The sequence below is a fragment of the Sturnira hondurensis genome, unplaced genomic scaffold (genome assembly GCF_014824575.4).
Source record: "Sturnira hondurensis isolate 20B ecotype Veracruz unplaced genomic scaffold, ASM1482457v3 Scaffold0004136, whole genome shotgun sequence".
Lineage (NCBI taxonomy): Eukaryota > Metazoa > Chordata > Mammalia > Chiroptera > Phyllostomidae > Sturnira > Sturnira hondurensis.
The window spans coordinates 45,303,466-45,319,465 of NW_028076767.1; the positions used below are offsets into that span (position 1 = coordinate 45,303,466).

Here is a 16,000-nt window from a genome sequence, read left to right on the forward strand (position 1 = left end):
TGGTTTTTAGTGGCACAATCCCACTCACAAGGTCGTGCCACCAGCAGCACCATCACCCAGTCCCAGAACATTCTCACCATCCCAAGTGTTACCTTTACCACTGAATCTCGTGTCTGCATTGCTCAGCCCTCTCCCCAGTCGTAGAATCCTCTCCATCAGTCCTAAGTCAGGTTTCTCAGAAAATGACGTGTGTCCGGGAGACGTGAAACAAGTCTGGGAAAGCACGTGAGGCCCATAAGCAGTGGTTAGTTGATGATTGGGGTTGAATGTGATGATTGTGGACAGACCTTGAGTCAACTTGCTATGAATGGGATGGGGCAAAAGTAGGTTTACAGTTGTATGTGAAATAGTTTATTATTGTATTAGTATTTATTAATTACTGTATTATTTTCCATGGAACCAACTGTAAACCTACTTCTGCCCTACCCTGTTGTGTACACTAAAAACAAACTGTGTGAATGTAGGGGTCTTATGTACCAGAAAATGGAATAATATAGTGACCTTTCTTTCAGAAATTTGCAAATAGCTCTTTCTTGCAAAGTATAGATAAACCAATGAATACACACCCTCCTCCGTACCACCCACTACTACACTCCTGCCTCTGCAGTTTCAGGCCACTCCCCTGCTCTCCTAGCACTGATACTTTAGTTAATGGGTTGAAAACTGATTGGCTTCTTTTAAACTGAAAAACTTTATTTAAATTACAAACAGTATACCAATGTCAAAAAGAATGGAGAAAAAAAAGACCACTTGAATTTGACTGCTTTTAGAGAGACCCATTCAAATGAGACCTTTCAAATGAGACCCATTAATTATACTCCTTAAATAGCATTCCTGAAGTCTTATGGCATGTAATCTTTAATATGATACACAGAATTCTTGTCATTTTGAGGCATGAGGGAAGGCTTTGGATGTTTTAAACATTTTTCAAAATGTAGATGAACATATTTTATTCTTCAATTTCATTTGTAATAGAAAATGTGTAAAGTTACCCTACCAATGCAAATGAAAGGATTCACAACTCAAACTTAGGAATCTGCTTTACAATTAATTAAGACATCTCAAAACAAATGGTCTGTTAAAGTTAATATTTAATTTCTCATTAGAAAATGGTTTTAAACTCTGATTATTACATTGAAGATTCAGGGACTTTGAGGTTTTGATACCCACTGCTAACCTCTTGGACAGTAACTTAGGAAATAATTTCTACGTGAATTTCTATAGGCTTTTAAAAAACAATAAATAAAGCCCTATTATCCAAACAAACCACCTCCCAATCTATTGCATTTTTTCACCTTCTTGTTTATAGCTTAGACAGTTTGAAGAGATTTAAACGTGTTGCGAGGCAACTAGCTCCTGAAGCATAACGTATTTCCTTCAACATCCCAGCCCATTCCTTTTTATCGTCTTCATACCTGGTGGAGAAAAAGAGTAATCAGTAGCAGTTTTTACGTGGATGGTTCCTTACGTGTCAAATATACAAATGTGGATCTTTGAGAAACCCTACTGGTCCTCAGCCAGAGGAGGATGCCCCTGTCTGCAGGAGAATAACTCAAAGTATGCATCCTTTGAGTGAGTATGCCTGAGCTATGGCCACAGTATAATGTGGATGCATAGGCAGTTAAGCTCCCTCTGGGAATTAGAGACAGTCCAGAGATGAGGAGTGATATATAGGCAATTAATCATTCTCTTTTGGATTAATAAATATGGCTGGTCTTTATGAATCAAGGCCAGCAGACTCTACCTTAAGAATTGGGACGAGCTGGGCCCATTCATTACCTTGATCATGATTCCAGTCGTTCTCATACACTAGTGCCCAGCACAGAACCTGACACCAGTGGTCACTCCATAAAAATCCATTTTCCTGCCCTGGCTGGTGTAGCTCAGTGGATTGAGTGCGGGCCTATGAACCACACGATCACAGTTCGATTCCCAGTCAGGGCACATGCCTGGGTTGCAGGCCCATTCCCAGCAGGGGATGCACGAGAGGCAACCATACATTGATACTTCTCTCCTTCCCTTCCCCTCTAAAGATAAATAAATAAAATCTTTGAAAAAAAATTTTTAATAAAAAAAATCCATTTTCCTTCCCCCTTACTGTCCTGTGTGAGTGCTACTCTTAACCTGCACTTGACATTAGGTATGATCTGGTTGTCCCCTTTGGGTATTCAGGGTCATAAAGATAACAGACGACTTGAATTCCTTTGGAAGGCGTGCCTCTCCTCTGCCCGGTGCCCGAAATGCCCCTCTTCCTTTGCATGAGGAACTCCTCATGCTGCTTTCCCTCTAAAGCTTTTTTTGCCTTTGTCAGAGTCTGTCGTTTTCTCTGTCTCACATCGTCCTTTATATAGTATGTATTATAGCAATTACTCTTTTTTAAAATTACTTATTTTTAGAGAGAGGGGAAGGGAGGGAGGGAGAAAGGAAGAGAAGCATCCATGTATGAGAGAAACATGGATCAGTTGGCTCTTCTACGCCCCCAACTGGGAACCTGGCCCACAACCCAGGCATGCGCCCTGGGCAGGAATGGAACTGGCCGCCTTTCGGTTGGCGGGTCCGTGCCGCAATTACTCTGTTTGAATTTTCCCTCTATGTTATGTCCTCAACAAGCTCAAAGGTATTTGAGGACAAGTAATACATCTTAAGCACCTTATTCGCTCCTCCAGAAGCAGTTATTATTTAGCATAAGGAAATAACCCAAGTCATTCTATGATGAATGCGATTTAAATTTTGCTGATGCCTATGTAAGAAATGGATTATCTGAGTTTCTTCAGTCGTCCAAATATACTGTGTTTTGCCATGTATAATGCACACTTTTTTGACCAAATTTTTTGAGGGAAAAGTAAGGATGTGCATTATACATGGGTATAATGATTACATACCATGGGTATAATAATTCCATGTATAATGTGCACCAAAAAAATTGGTGTTGGGTGTGTGTTATACACCACAAAAAATACGGGTAATTCTCAACAGTTGTACTGTGCCCTGAGTGATTTTTATGTAGAGAAAAGTAGGCAAAAAACATTTTACTACTAATAAAGGGAAGAACCTTAGTTATCTAAACAAAATTTGGGCCAGCAAATTAACAGATAACATTTGAAATGTCCTAATGAAAAAGTGACCACATTGAAGCAACAGGAGGTTGAGGTTAAATGAGACTGAAAAGGTTTGCTTCCTGGCAGTTACAGTTCGACTTCCAGCTTGGCCAATCCTAAGTAATGCAGTGATTTCAAGAATAAATAGAAAAATTAACTTTTTTAACACGTTAACAGTGAGAGGGTCCATACATTTAGAAGGCGGTAGACTGATCGTTTTCATCCCTTTTACATCTCTGCCTGTGTGAATATTCACGTGGAAGCTGAGAGCAAGTGGGCAGACATTTTCTGTTGATCAGTGGCTTTCCCCCAAGTCACACAGGTCGCTGGGCCACACCTGCACACTTTGAGTAGGTCTGAGGTGAGGCCTGAGAATTTGCATATTGGATGAATACCCAGGTGCTGCTGATGCTACTTTGGGAACCAGTGCTGATCACTGGTTCTTGAATTTGACTGCCCATTGGGACCACTTGGGGACATTAGATGCCTGGGTTCTAACCCCGAGATTGAATTATTGGTATTGGAGTGTGACCTGGATATGAGGATTTTTTAGAAGTTCCCCGTGATTCTAATAAACAACAAGGTTTGAGAATCACTGTTCTAGACAGTATTACCCAAATGGAAAATGCCAGTACCTAAGTTTAAAATTTTACAGTCAAGCAGATAATGATGAATGCCCCTCTTGCCTTTCTCCAGTCCAGTGGTTCCCAAACTTGGCATATTAGACTCATCTGGGGATCTTTGAAAGAGTCAAAGCCCAGACCACACCTGAGGCCAATTAAGTCACAGTCACTAGAGATGTGACAGAGTGTCAGTATTTTTGATGCTCCCTCGGTGATTCTAGTGAGGAAGCAAGTTTGGGAACCACTGTCCTGGTTGTAAAATAAACCATAATCAGAGCAGATCCCTCTTCCAGACTCCCCTCAGCAATACAAGGGCTGCTTGCACTAGGAGATGCTGCCTGCAACTTCCTCCTGCTGGAGCAACTTGGCTTTTGACCCTTAGGAGCCAGAGTGGCTCACGTGGAGTTCAGCTTGTGATGGCAACACATTAGAATCACCTGGGAAGATTTTAGGACCTAGTGCCCAGACCTAGTGCCCAGACCCTACCTTTAGAAACTCTAATTTTGAATTGATCTGTATTAAGGCCCAGTTACCAGAATATTTTAAAGGCATCCCAAGTGATTTTAATGTGCAGCCAGGGTTCAGAATCGATACCTATTCATTCTTTGTTCCTACCCCTGTTTTCCAAAACCCCTAACCTTTCCAACCATTCATTATTCCATCTTTTTTTTTCTATTGCTTCTAGACTTTCCCCATCTAACCCTTTTGCTAAGTCAAGCGTTTTTCTTTCCTGGGAATCTTCAGTTTCTCTTCCCTTTTGAGGGCAGTGGGGGAGGGAGGGGTAATAGTTCACTTCCTCTTATAGCCACTTTTTTCTTGCTCTGTACACAGCTAGTTGCTATTATAACAATGTAAGGAAATGATGGATGCACAAAATGTTTGGTTAAGCTACTGGCCTTTTAGCCTTCCAGTTCACCAGCTGGGAGTAAGGCATGCACTTGTCCAGGTATGGAACAAACAATATCCACTTTTCACTTTCAGGCTTAGTGGTATGCCTTCAGGGATCACTCTGACATAGCTGTATCTATAGACTTAAACATGCAAGTAAATCACCTGGGAATCTCCTTAAAATGCAGATAAAGGTTAAGTCTGGGTGGGGCCTGAGATTCTGAAGCTCTAAGGAGTTTCCAGGAGATGCCAACAATTTGAGTCTTAATGTTCTGGACAACCTGACGACAGGCCAGGGAAGGGCATCTGGACTTGGGAGAAAGAACTGGCCTGCAAGCTGAGAGGGAAAGCACAGATTTGGCAGTGTCTGGATGGGGCTGCAGCACGAACTCAGGTTCACCTCGGGCAACTGAGATCTGCTTCCTGTGAACTCAGATCAGCAAGCACAGTGCCTGGGCGGGAGGCAGCAGGTGCCATTCAGCAGGCACACGGTTTTCTGATGGTGACCAGACACGTAAACCGCGTTCATCCTGCCTCTGACTTACGTGACTCTGTGTGACACAACTTACACTTACCTGGTAGGGGAAGTGGATTGCTACCTTTTGCTTTTTCATTTTAAAAAAGCTTTTGTAACTATTCTCAAAAAATTGTGAAACCATTTAAATTAGATTTAAGATAGAATTAATGAATTTATGGAAGGCTCAGGAGCTTAAATATTCCTTCAGAACTCTGTTTTCTTAGGAAATTAAAGTAGTGTGTGGTAGAAAGGTAGGTGGTTTGGAAGTAGGCTTTTTACTCTGTGGAGGCCTAGAGCATTGCACTCGCAGAGCTGGAATGGAGCTTAAAGGGTCCACAGTCCAGTTCTCACTGAATTAATGAACAGGCCCAGGTACGTTCTTTTCCAAGGTCACAGCTCATTAGAAGCAGCATATGATTCAATAAGTAGCACATGTAACAGTTCAATGAATTTCCAAGGGTGTACCACCAATAAGTAGCTGACATGTTGGGAAAATCTGGTTTACTATTTACTTAAAAATTGTTTACTTTATCAATGATCACTTACTCATTTGATATTTAGTTCAGAAAATCGGAGTGAAGGAAACTTACTTCCATATGTCATTGACTTCGGTGGGTGCAAACTCTTTGGACTCCAGCTGAATCATGGCAAACCCACCAATGGCGTACAGGGATCCGGCCAGATCGACCAAACTGATGGAACTTCGTTCTTGGGGAAATTCGGCCATAATGTCCCATCTAGGAATTGTTGAGAATCTAGTCAATGTGAAACTTAAAGAAATGCCAAATACTGACCAGTGACAGGTAATTATAATAAAGAAATTCAAGTAGGCTAGGCACCCAAACTTAGAAAGTTAAGTTTGTTAGTGGAAAATATCTAAATATTATCCCTTTATTTGAAAGATGCAACCAGATTTGCTACAAAGCTCTTGATGTAACAAAACTAGTTATAAAAACAGTATATGTATATTGTGGAAAATATGGGAAATACAGAATGTATAAAAGAAAGCAAATATCCCCTATGATAATACTGCCCAGAAATAATCATAAGTAACATTTTAGTGTCATTTTGTCATTTTTATAAGAGCATACATTTAAATATCAGCACCCATCCATACATATGAACAAAACTAAGAAAATATTTATGATTCTGTGTGTGGCTTCTTTAACTTCCTATATCATAAGTTTACCCATAATATACAGTTTTCAAAACATGATGTTTAATGATTGTTTAAGTCCCCTCCATAGAAGATCCTTGTATTATAATTTCCAGATAATCAGGCATATATGGTTTATTTAAAAAATAATAACAGCATTCCAATTTTCCCTCACTGCTAAACTAGGAGTATAAAAACTATATGTAATTCAGATGTGTGAGCTCAAAATTTTGAAAAAGACTAATTTTATATAAATATCAAATATCTTTTTATATTGAATTTATTGGGGTGACACTGGTTAATAAAATTATATAGGTTTCAGGTATACAGTTCTATAGTACATCATCTGTACACTCAGCATCCAAGTCAAGTCTCCTTCCATCCCCATTTATCCCTCTATTTACTGTCTTCTACCTCCCCCACCCCCTCAAATATCCTTTCACATGAACTTGAAGGCAATAAAAGCTTACAGGTGAAAATTTTAAGAATATTATAAAACATAAAAAGTTAAACTGAAGCATTTTTGCTTTACAAACATCACAAACGAAGATGGAGGTCTTTTCATCCTTAAACTACCTATTTCAAGTCAAATTACAGAGGCGTGTTGTCCCCCTCCATGTAGATAGTTGCTCGGAAGTGTTCCCTTTGCATGACTGAATCTACAAGGTTAATACCAAGTACACATTAAACACTCCAACATTCCCTGGGAGGTCATGTGTTCCAGGTTACAAACACATGCAGTGCAGCCAAAGGTGAGGCATTCTTACCCCCAGCAACAGGAAAGCAAACCCAGATGAAGACATTTCCTCTTTAATCCTTACCTCCCTGTTCTCCTTTCCCCATGTCCTAATTAGAAAGCTTACTACTTATCCAAAATTAAAATGTACAGTGATTCCTATGCCGTAGTCAGACACACTAACTCACTTATTGGTCGTGAGGTCGAGAGCTTCAACCGAAGCTGACAGACCGTCTTCAGTGACGCCTCCCGCGACCACGACTTTGCCTTTGTGGACCGCCACTCCGAACATGGAGCGGGGAGTTTTCATCGGAGGCATGTCTTTCCAGTCTCCTTTTTTGGGGTTGTAGATAAACACTCTGTTCGTACACTTTCTGTAAACATAAAGGACAGCAAAATGGTCCTTTTAGAACCATTTTTTAAAAAAAATCCTCACCTGAGTATATGTTTTTACTGATTTTTAGGGAGAAGAAGGGAAAGAGAGAAACATGGATTGGTTGCCTCCCAAACTCGAGGATCAAATCTGCAACCTAGACATGTGCCCTGACCGGGGATCGAACCCACAACATTTTAGTGCACAGAAGGACGACACTCCAACACCTGAGCCACCTGGCCAGGGCGAACCTTCCATTTTTGAAAGAAGCAACTTCACTAGTCATCTAGCTTTGCTTCTCATATGAAGTATGTAGTATAGCAGGGGATCAAAAAAACCCCGAAGTGTTCTTTTTAAAAACTTAATTTATTTTTCCTTTTTATTGAATTTATTGGTGTGATACTGGTTAACCCTAAAGTATTCTTTTTAAAGATTCTTAAATTTTTATTTTTAAGGAGAGAGGAAGGGAGGGAGAAAGAGAAGGAGAGAAAATATTACCGTACCAGATAGATTAGTTGCCTCTCACATGGCCCCAACCTGGGACCTAGCCCACAGTGCAGACATGTGCTCTGACTGGGAATTGAACTGGCAAACTTTAGGCTCGTGGGACAGTGCTCAACCCACTAACTCATACCAGTTAGGGCCGTTAAAGTGTTCTTAATCTGAACATATGCCACCAAGCAAAGGAATCATTTCAAATGTGAGGATCAAAACTATTTTATAACTTAATTATACTACTGGAAAGTAGGGTACCTTTATTTTGGCAACTGCTTAGAAACCCATGCAAAGTAGATTTTAATCCTGTTACTAAATTTAATGGAAGACATGCAATAGAGGAAAAAAAGATTAACCCTTTATTGTGCCTCAATAACAAAAATGTTTAATTATCTGAATATCCTAGGAATTAATCAGTTCACTTAAAAATAACTAGATGAGAATGTGCCAATTTTAAATTTAACTATGTAATATGGCTCATTTCGTTTTAGCATACCATTAATATTACAGTGTATTTTAAGAACTCTGGGACTACAAGTGAGACAATGAGAACAGTTTTATATGCTGAATGCTACCAGAAAAACTTGGGCTCATCTGAATTATTCTTTTTTTAAAAATTTTTAAAAAATTTTATTTATCTTTACAGGGGAAGGGAAGGAGAGAGGGAGGGTGCTTCTTGTGTGTCCCCTGCTGGGAATTGGCCTGCAACCCAGGCATGTGCCCTCATTGGGAATCGAACCACAATCCTTTGGTTCACAGGCCCATGCTCAATCCACTGTGAATTATTCTTAGTATGTTTCTTATGTTTCCTTAAAGTTATCCATAATTTACTGAATTCCAAATAATAAGTGATTAACTGGATATATTTGGTAAAGCCAAAAAGCACACAAATAAAACTCCAGTTTTTTTGTGAGGACAGTTTTTTTTTCTTTAGTCATATAAAAGACCAGATACCTGAAGTAGAAGCATTTCATCTAATATTTGACTATGAGTACTACTCTAAAACTTCTTGATTAGAGCATGATACAAAGCCATGTTTTTCACATTCAGTGGTGATAACTAGTGTAATTCAGTGCTAACTTTCACTTATTTCTTAAAGATTTTATCTACTTATTTAGATAGAGGGGAAGAAAAGAAGAGAGTACAAGAATCACTCAATGTGTGGTTGCCTCTCACACGCCCCCTACTGGGGACCTGGCCTGCAACCCAGGCATGTGCTCTGACCAGGAATCAAACCAGTGACCCTTTTGTTCACAGGCCAGCACTCAGTCCACCGGGCCACACCAGCAAGGGCTCAGTGCTTATTTTTAGATAATGACTCAATTCAAAGTTCTTGACTTCGGCATTTGTCAAGCAATGTCTTGGTTAATCATATTCTCAAGATTAATATATTCTTACTGACAAGACCTGTATGCTTCTTACTGACATATCAATTTCCTACTTACTAATACTACTTGAAGGAAACAATTTAAATCATTTGGCAGAGTCGTTATGTTTCCAAATCAGAAACTGCTTAATAGATTTTCCATTTCATTTACTCAGGAAAAAATGCCCAATGTAAGATTTTTTTTTTTTTGCTACAGAACTTTTATATCACAGGTAGTATATTTGACATTTAATCTTGAACAGAAATTTTGGTCCTCCAAAAATGATTTTACATTGAGTGAATTTATAATATGGCCTCTTTTAAATATTCATTTGATGGTAATAGCTAGGATTAAGGATTTCAACATTTCAGAATATTATCTTTGAATCTAAAACTATTGTATAAAAACTCACTGCTTTTTCAATCACATTTTCTGTGCTGTATTTGTCATTATAACTGAATACCAATCATTAACTACTAACTCCAGAAAATAAGGTTCTTTACTTCCAGCACATTTCTATTTTACTCTCCTTCCCTGTTTTGCCCTTATAATCTTTAATTCTGGCTCCCTTTCCAGGATGGGGCATCTCTATTAATTAACCTGGAAAAATGATGACAAGCCCAGTTAGAATTTTCAGGGACAGAATATTAGTTCTCACCATTCAAACTGAAAATCTTCATTTCATCAGACAGACTAACAGCTAAGCTGACTGACTTCTGGAGTGCTCTGAACTCAGTTCTCCCTTCGAGTTATACTTTTCTTAATTACTTAATTCTTTTCTTAATTTCTTAATTACTTAATTCGAGAAGTGTCCAGAAATAAACTCAGGTTTATATATGAAACTTCATCCTGTTTTTGTCACAAGCAACTGGGCACTAGTGGGAATACCAAGGTTAACTATTTTGAAAACCACTTCTGCTCAGGAGTAAATACGTGAAACATTGCCGAAGAAATGACTGTCCTGTTTTCAGTCGCCACGCTTTTCTGTCTTAAATGCCCCCTATCTCAATCCTCTAGATGTGGAGTACAAATCTATGATATTTTCATACATCATTGTTAGTAATTATATTTAAATACTAAGTTAAAAGATATACTTATGACTAAATGAATTTTTTAAATTCCATTGGCTTTAATGTACAATGTAGTTATAAATTAGCTTAAAAATACTTGATTATGTTCCTAAATGCTGTTTTTCTACTGTAAGAATGCTTATGTTGGAGGTATTATGAACTCATTTATAATCTACTGCAATAACTTTTCAAAATTTTATTTAAAAAATTTATTTCCAAAAAAAATTATGGGTGAGAAAGAACCAAGTTCTATTTCAGTATGTAGATTTAAATGAAAAGAAGAAGGAATGCTTGTAAGAAAAAATCATCTGGATATATAAAGCACAAGGAGATTTCAGGGAACTTACTTGTCATCTGTCTTTCCTCCTAGACAATATATCATCCCCTTATGTGAAACCACATTATGGCCATAAACTTTGATAGGAAGTTTCTTTACTTCGTTCCATTTTGCAGCCCTAAAATCAGAGGAGGATAGAATTCATATGTTTTCAATAAATTCCAGATTCTAACAGTAGGAACGTTATAGGCATTCATACACCTGAATGCTTAAGAAATGGAGTGTGATGCCAACTTACACAGAGTCATAGCATAACACTGAATCCAGGGAAGCCTCTGTCTGGAGGTCCTTGCCTGCAACCACGTAGATCTTGTCATCCGCCTCCCCCAGGCCGAACAGACACCTCGCAGAAGGCAGGGGTGGAAGCCCCACCCACTCAGACGCCACGGTATCCAGCTGGAAGAAAGGACATATGAGGGAATGTGGAGCTGGTACCAGAAAATATGCTCACTTCGTGTTGTTCAGAATTCATGGATAGTCAAGGATCTTGTAAGTAAAATAAAACTATAACCCGACAGTATTATATTTTACCCAGAATTACCTGGAAAAATGAGAAAATCTACTTGGTGTGCTGAAATAGCAGAAAGTACTAAAATGTGTAGGACTTCAAGAGAGGAAGGAGAATAAAATGGTCACAAGAGGTTAGTTAGAACTGTGAAGTTTTTGTCCAATTAATTCTTCCCTAGTTTCCTTGTTCAGGTTTGAGCAAGGAATCATAACGCTTTTAGGACACTGGGGGAAGAGAGGTTTTCACTGCAGGGAGGGGCACGGTATGAATGATCCCCTCATGCTATATTTAACATGCTCCCCGCGCTGGCATCCGGGACAGCTGGACCTGTCGCTCAGTCCACAGACAACTGACGCATTAGGCGGTATCTTCTTGCCTTCAAAAATTCTTAGATTTGCTTATTACCTTATGATACAGGCAGGTGTTATAGCCTATCACCTCCTAGCCTTTTGTTGAGAGACTTTGCTGACCCACTTATTTATGCACTCATGGGCTGATTCTTGTGTGTGCTCTGACTGAGAATCAAACCTGCAGCCTTAGATATACCAGGACAACACTCTAACCAACTAAGCTACCTTGTCAGGGCCTATCCTGCTCTTTTTAAAAACATTTGTATTAGGAAGCTACTTTGCTTATTTGTGCGACTGCCACTTCCGCAAGCCTAAGACAGCCCTCCAAGTGCCCGGGCCTTGGGGTAGGTGATTCTGGTATGTCTGACGTCAGTTTCAGCCTTCTACTATTGTTACAACTTACTATTGGTGATTTTAATACTTTCCACTTTGCATTTAGGACACCAAGGCACAAGAAAACCACTGTCTGCAGGGAGTGTAGTCACAGATTGTTCGTGCTCTCTAGTGCTACTTCTGTATAGAAGAAGAAAAAAGAGTAAACCCAGAATAATCAGATGCCAAGGACAGACGCAGGTATTGAAGGCTGTGGTCCAGGAGGGGTCGCTGTGGAAGCCTGTCTCTGTCTGTTCTAGTGACCTTGGTTAAAGCAAAGCACTGTTGAAGACTAGGTGAGACGAGTGCTTTAATTATTAGCTTTGCATTTACTAATTTCAGTATCTGGATTGTGATCACAAATGTTTTCATTTTTGAATAAAATCCTTTGATCAAGAAAAGGGTGTGTAGTAAAGCAGAAATAAAAATGAATATGTATGGGTTTTGACTCTGTGACAGTGTTCATGGTAAACGCCTCACACGGGTGGTCTCACTTGGTCTCCAGGATAGGCATCTTATTATCTTCATTTTACAGGTGAGGAAATTGAGGCACAGAAAGATCAACTAGTTTGCCCAAGTTCACAAAGCTCGTAAGAGATATTCAAATGCAAGCTACATAAATCCATAGTTTTTGTTTCAAAATGGGAACAGAAGCCATTATAGCCCCATGCTGATGGGTCTCTGCCACGCTCTGCAGTGCGGTCTGCATCCCGTCCGACCCCCGATGGGACACCTCCTACTGCAGCTGAAACAGCAGACTGCCCGGCAGACTCCGAGACAGATGCGCTGTTAAGCTGTTTAACCACTCTGGCCCCAGTTTCCTCATCCTTAAAATTAGGGTTTGGATCTGGATTATTTTAAGATGTGGTGCTGTTCAAAGATTTGATGAAATCTTCAGAAAAGATTTCCAGCCTGTGGAAAAACCCCCTCTTACCTAAGTAAAAAATTCTCATAATCTACAGTATACGACCAAAGGTCATAGTACTCCTAATTTAATGCATTTAAATAAATGTCACCAAGAAGAAAAATGCAAAACCTATTCTTATACCTATATTTCCTTTAAAATTATCTTATTTTATATTGTATTTTTCATTACCATTTGTCCTCCCTTTTCCACCACCATACACCCTCTCCTGTCCACAATCACCACATTATTGTCCGTGTCTGTGAGTTCTTTCTTTTTTTTTCTTTTTTGCTTCATCCTTTCTCATTTCCAAACCCCTCATAACTATAATTTCTTATGACTCAGAGACTTCTTTTATGATCAGGTGTTTTTATTCTGGCACTTTGTTGTACCATTTGTGCCTTTTAAAAGGAGCAAGGCATGGGCAATGACAGGGAGTTGACCCTTTCACTTTTGTATAACTGTTTTTGTGGCTATAAAGACACGAAGCAGGCTTCTTCAGCCAGAGCGAGAGGCTGTGCCAATGAACGTAAGGCAGTAACAGGGTAGAACAGGATATCGGTAAGGCTGTAAGTGCTCCTTGGATCTACGATTTCTAGGTATCTGTGTTTTGATATCATTTTTAATTCCTTGATATAATTATTGCCTTTTTAACTGAACATGCCCTTTTTGAAATTTATCTGAATTTAAAATTAAGGCTCAGGAAATTTTCTCTCCCATGTTCACATACGTACAATTACAGCTTCTATTTTATTTTTATATTTAATAGTTAACATTCTTCAGTGGAACTTTGAAAATTAAGAAGCATGATTAACATGTATTATTACATTTTTCAAGATTAGAAAAAGCTGGCTAAATGTAGTGGTCTGTGAATGTACAGCATTCACCACTTTGAGAATACACAGTTACTGCACTATGACATTCTCCACTTATCTCTGATGTTTCCAACTCAAGTGCCCAGAAGTCCCAGGCCATGACTGGGTGTGACCTAAACAAACCCTCTGAGCTGGCGGGGAGCTACGAAGCACTGGTGCTGGCAAGCCACCGATTGCTTCACAAACTGATAAAGAGCAATGAGTTGGTAATATGAAAAGAACTCCCTTCAAACAAAGAACAGAGATTCTAGTAGTTTAGAATGTTTTCTCAGAAACTTCTGTGCTTTCACAAAACAGATAAAGTTGTAATAACGACCAAGTGCAACTCTGATCCAAATAGATGTGATAATTTGTCATATATAAAAGATTACCATATTATAAATAAAAATTTCTAAATATTGTTTATTTAAATTAGGGACAGTTGTGCAGGCAATTTTTCCTAGAAGGTAATTCAAAGTGTGTGAAATATATAGAGAAGTTCTTTTCATGTTCAACAACATTATATCATAGGCAGTAACAACAAGTAAGAGATAAAATGCTACCTCCAAGAATTTCAAAACAGTTCAAGACAACTTTGCAAAAAGGTATAAAATCTGTTTGATTACAGCTTTATTGGGGGACTGGAATAGGACAGCAAGTAGAATAAAATGCAAGTACCCTGCATTTCATTTGGGAATTACTTAGAACAAAATAATTTGCAAATCAGCTAATAGGACGGTGAGTAACAACCTCTCTTTTATGTCTCTACTTATGTTAAAATAGCCTTTGTTACCTGGAAGAAGTAGGACTGCAGAGGTTGATCCTTGTTTTCCTCGTCCACATACAGTCCCCCTACCACGTATACCTGATTTTGCTGGGTAACGATGCTGGAATGATTTCTGGGAATCTGTTCAGCCAGTGCAGTAAGGTAGCATTCATTTTCTGTGGGATCATAGGCCACTGCAGCCGTGTCGTTGACCAAGAGGATAAGATCTTTGACAAACATTCCATGCCTGGGAATGTCGTTCAGGTAACCAGGGAGTAAATCTTCATCACCAACATCTCCATTCACCTCACCGGCCCCAGCCTTCTCTGCATTTTTGCTGGGTTCTGGGAGCTTGCCTGCGAAAGCGTCTTTGAGAACTTTGATTTTTTTTTGGAGTTCTGGGTTGCTTTTAATGATATCATCTTTCTCAACATGATCTTTAAAATATTTTTCTGTCATAAGGCGAAAACGGATACAATCAAACACTTCATTCAGGCTTTTAACCCTGTTTTCTTTGTCTGTTCGCACCCATTTCATCACTGCCTCAAATACTGCTTCTTCTTTTTCTATGTTCAGACTGTCGTTTGAAATGACGGAGATCAGCTCCTGTGTAGACAGTTGCATGAAGTCCTCTTCCTTGCAAATCTGTGCAAAGCGGTCGGACACAAACTCACGGGCAGAGATGGCAAGTCTTGGGCAGTCCAGGAGAAGCCCTAGCCTCAGGATGGCGAGGCAGTTACCAGGAGCCAGTCTCTTCTGAAGATAAGAAACACAGACAGTGAACACGGAGGGGATCTGAAAGCGGCTGGCCAAGGCAAAAATGTCCTGCACGTTCCCGTCGTTGAGATCAATACTGGCGGAGTAGAGGTACCTGATGATTAAATCCAGTACGGCGGCATCCACATTATCTAGTACTACCTCCTTTTTTTTCGCCTCATCAACTTCAGATAAAAAGTACTCACGGAAGTAAGGACTACAGGCCGACAAAATCAATCTGTGGCAAGGAATACTTTTGTCACCAGCTTTTAGGGTGCAGTCGATGAATTTTTTCTCATCCAGGAGATCTTTTAGACCGTCCTGAAGAAGGGTGGATTGGTAAAGCCGCAGCTCCTCGGCGAGTTCCCGCTGGGAATCCATTCTGTGAGTAACCTGGGTGAGGAAGGGGACACTGAAGGCCTCGGCTCCTCGCAGCACACGGGTCTAGCTGTCAAAAGGCAGGTCAGTGTGCGCTGCCCAGCTTGTCGCTGGTGCAATTTAATCCCACCAGCTAAATATAGATGCCAGCTCTAACAGTGGGAATTCAGGAGCGCCAGTTTGGAAAGAAGAGTTGTTCCTGCAGCTGTCAGAGATTGAAAGGGACAACTGAGACTTTTTATCACTAAGGAAACAGCTAGGAAACAAGAAATTTAAATGAAGTGGGAAGCTTTAAAATACATAAAGCATTAGAAGATATGCTAATAAAGGCTACCAAAAGAAAGTACTTATGAAGTAACAGAAAACTGAATCATAAAAATGAGTCGGTCCACTAAAAACGGTCTGGTGGCCAGCTCCTTGGCTATTTGGACTAATGATGCAAAGGTCAAGAA

At 39.6% G+C, this 16,000-nt stretch overlaps 1 protein-coding gene across 1 annotated transcript; it reads right to left on the reverse strand.

Moving 5' to 3' along the window:
- Positions 1–1,074: 1,074 nt before the first annotated feature.
- KLHL41 (kelch like family member 41) lies at positions 1,075–15,781 on the reverse strand. The gene is made up of 6 exons (XM_037044522.1): positions 14,442–15,781; positions 10,899–11,056; positions 10,671–10,778; positions 7,207–7,392; positions 5,717–5,863; positions 1,075–1,415 (listed from the first exon to the last, which is right to left on the reverse strand). Exons 1-6 carry the CDS (start codon positions 15,549–15,551, stop codon positions 1,304–1,306), a joined length of 1,821 nt encoding a protein of 606 aa, XP_036900417.1. The 5' UTR covers positions 15,552–15,781; the 3' UTR covers positions 1,075–1,303.
- Positions 15,782–16,000: the final 219 nt, after the last annotated feature.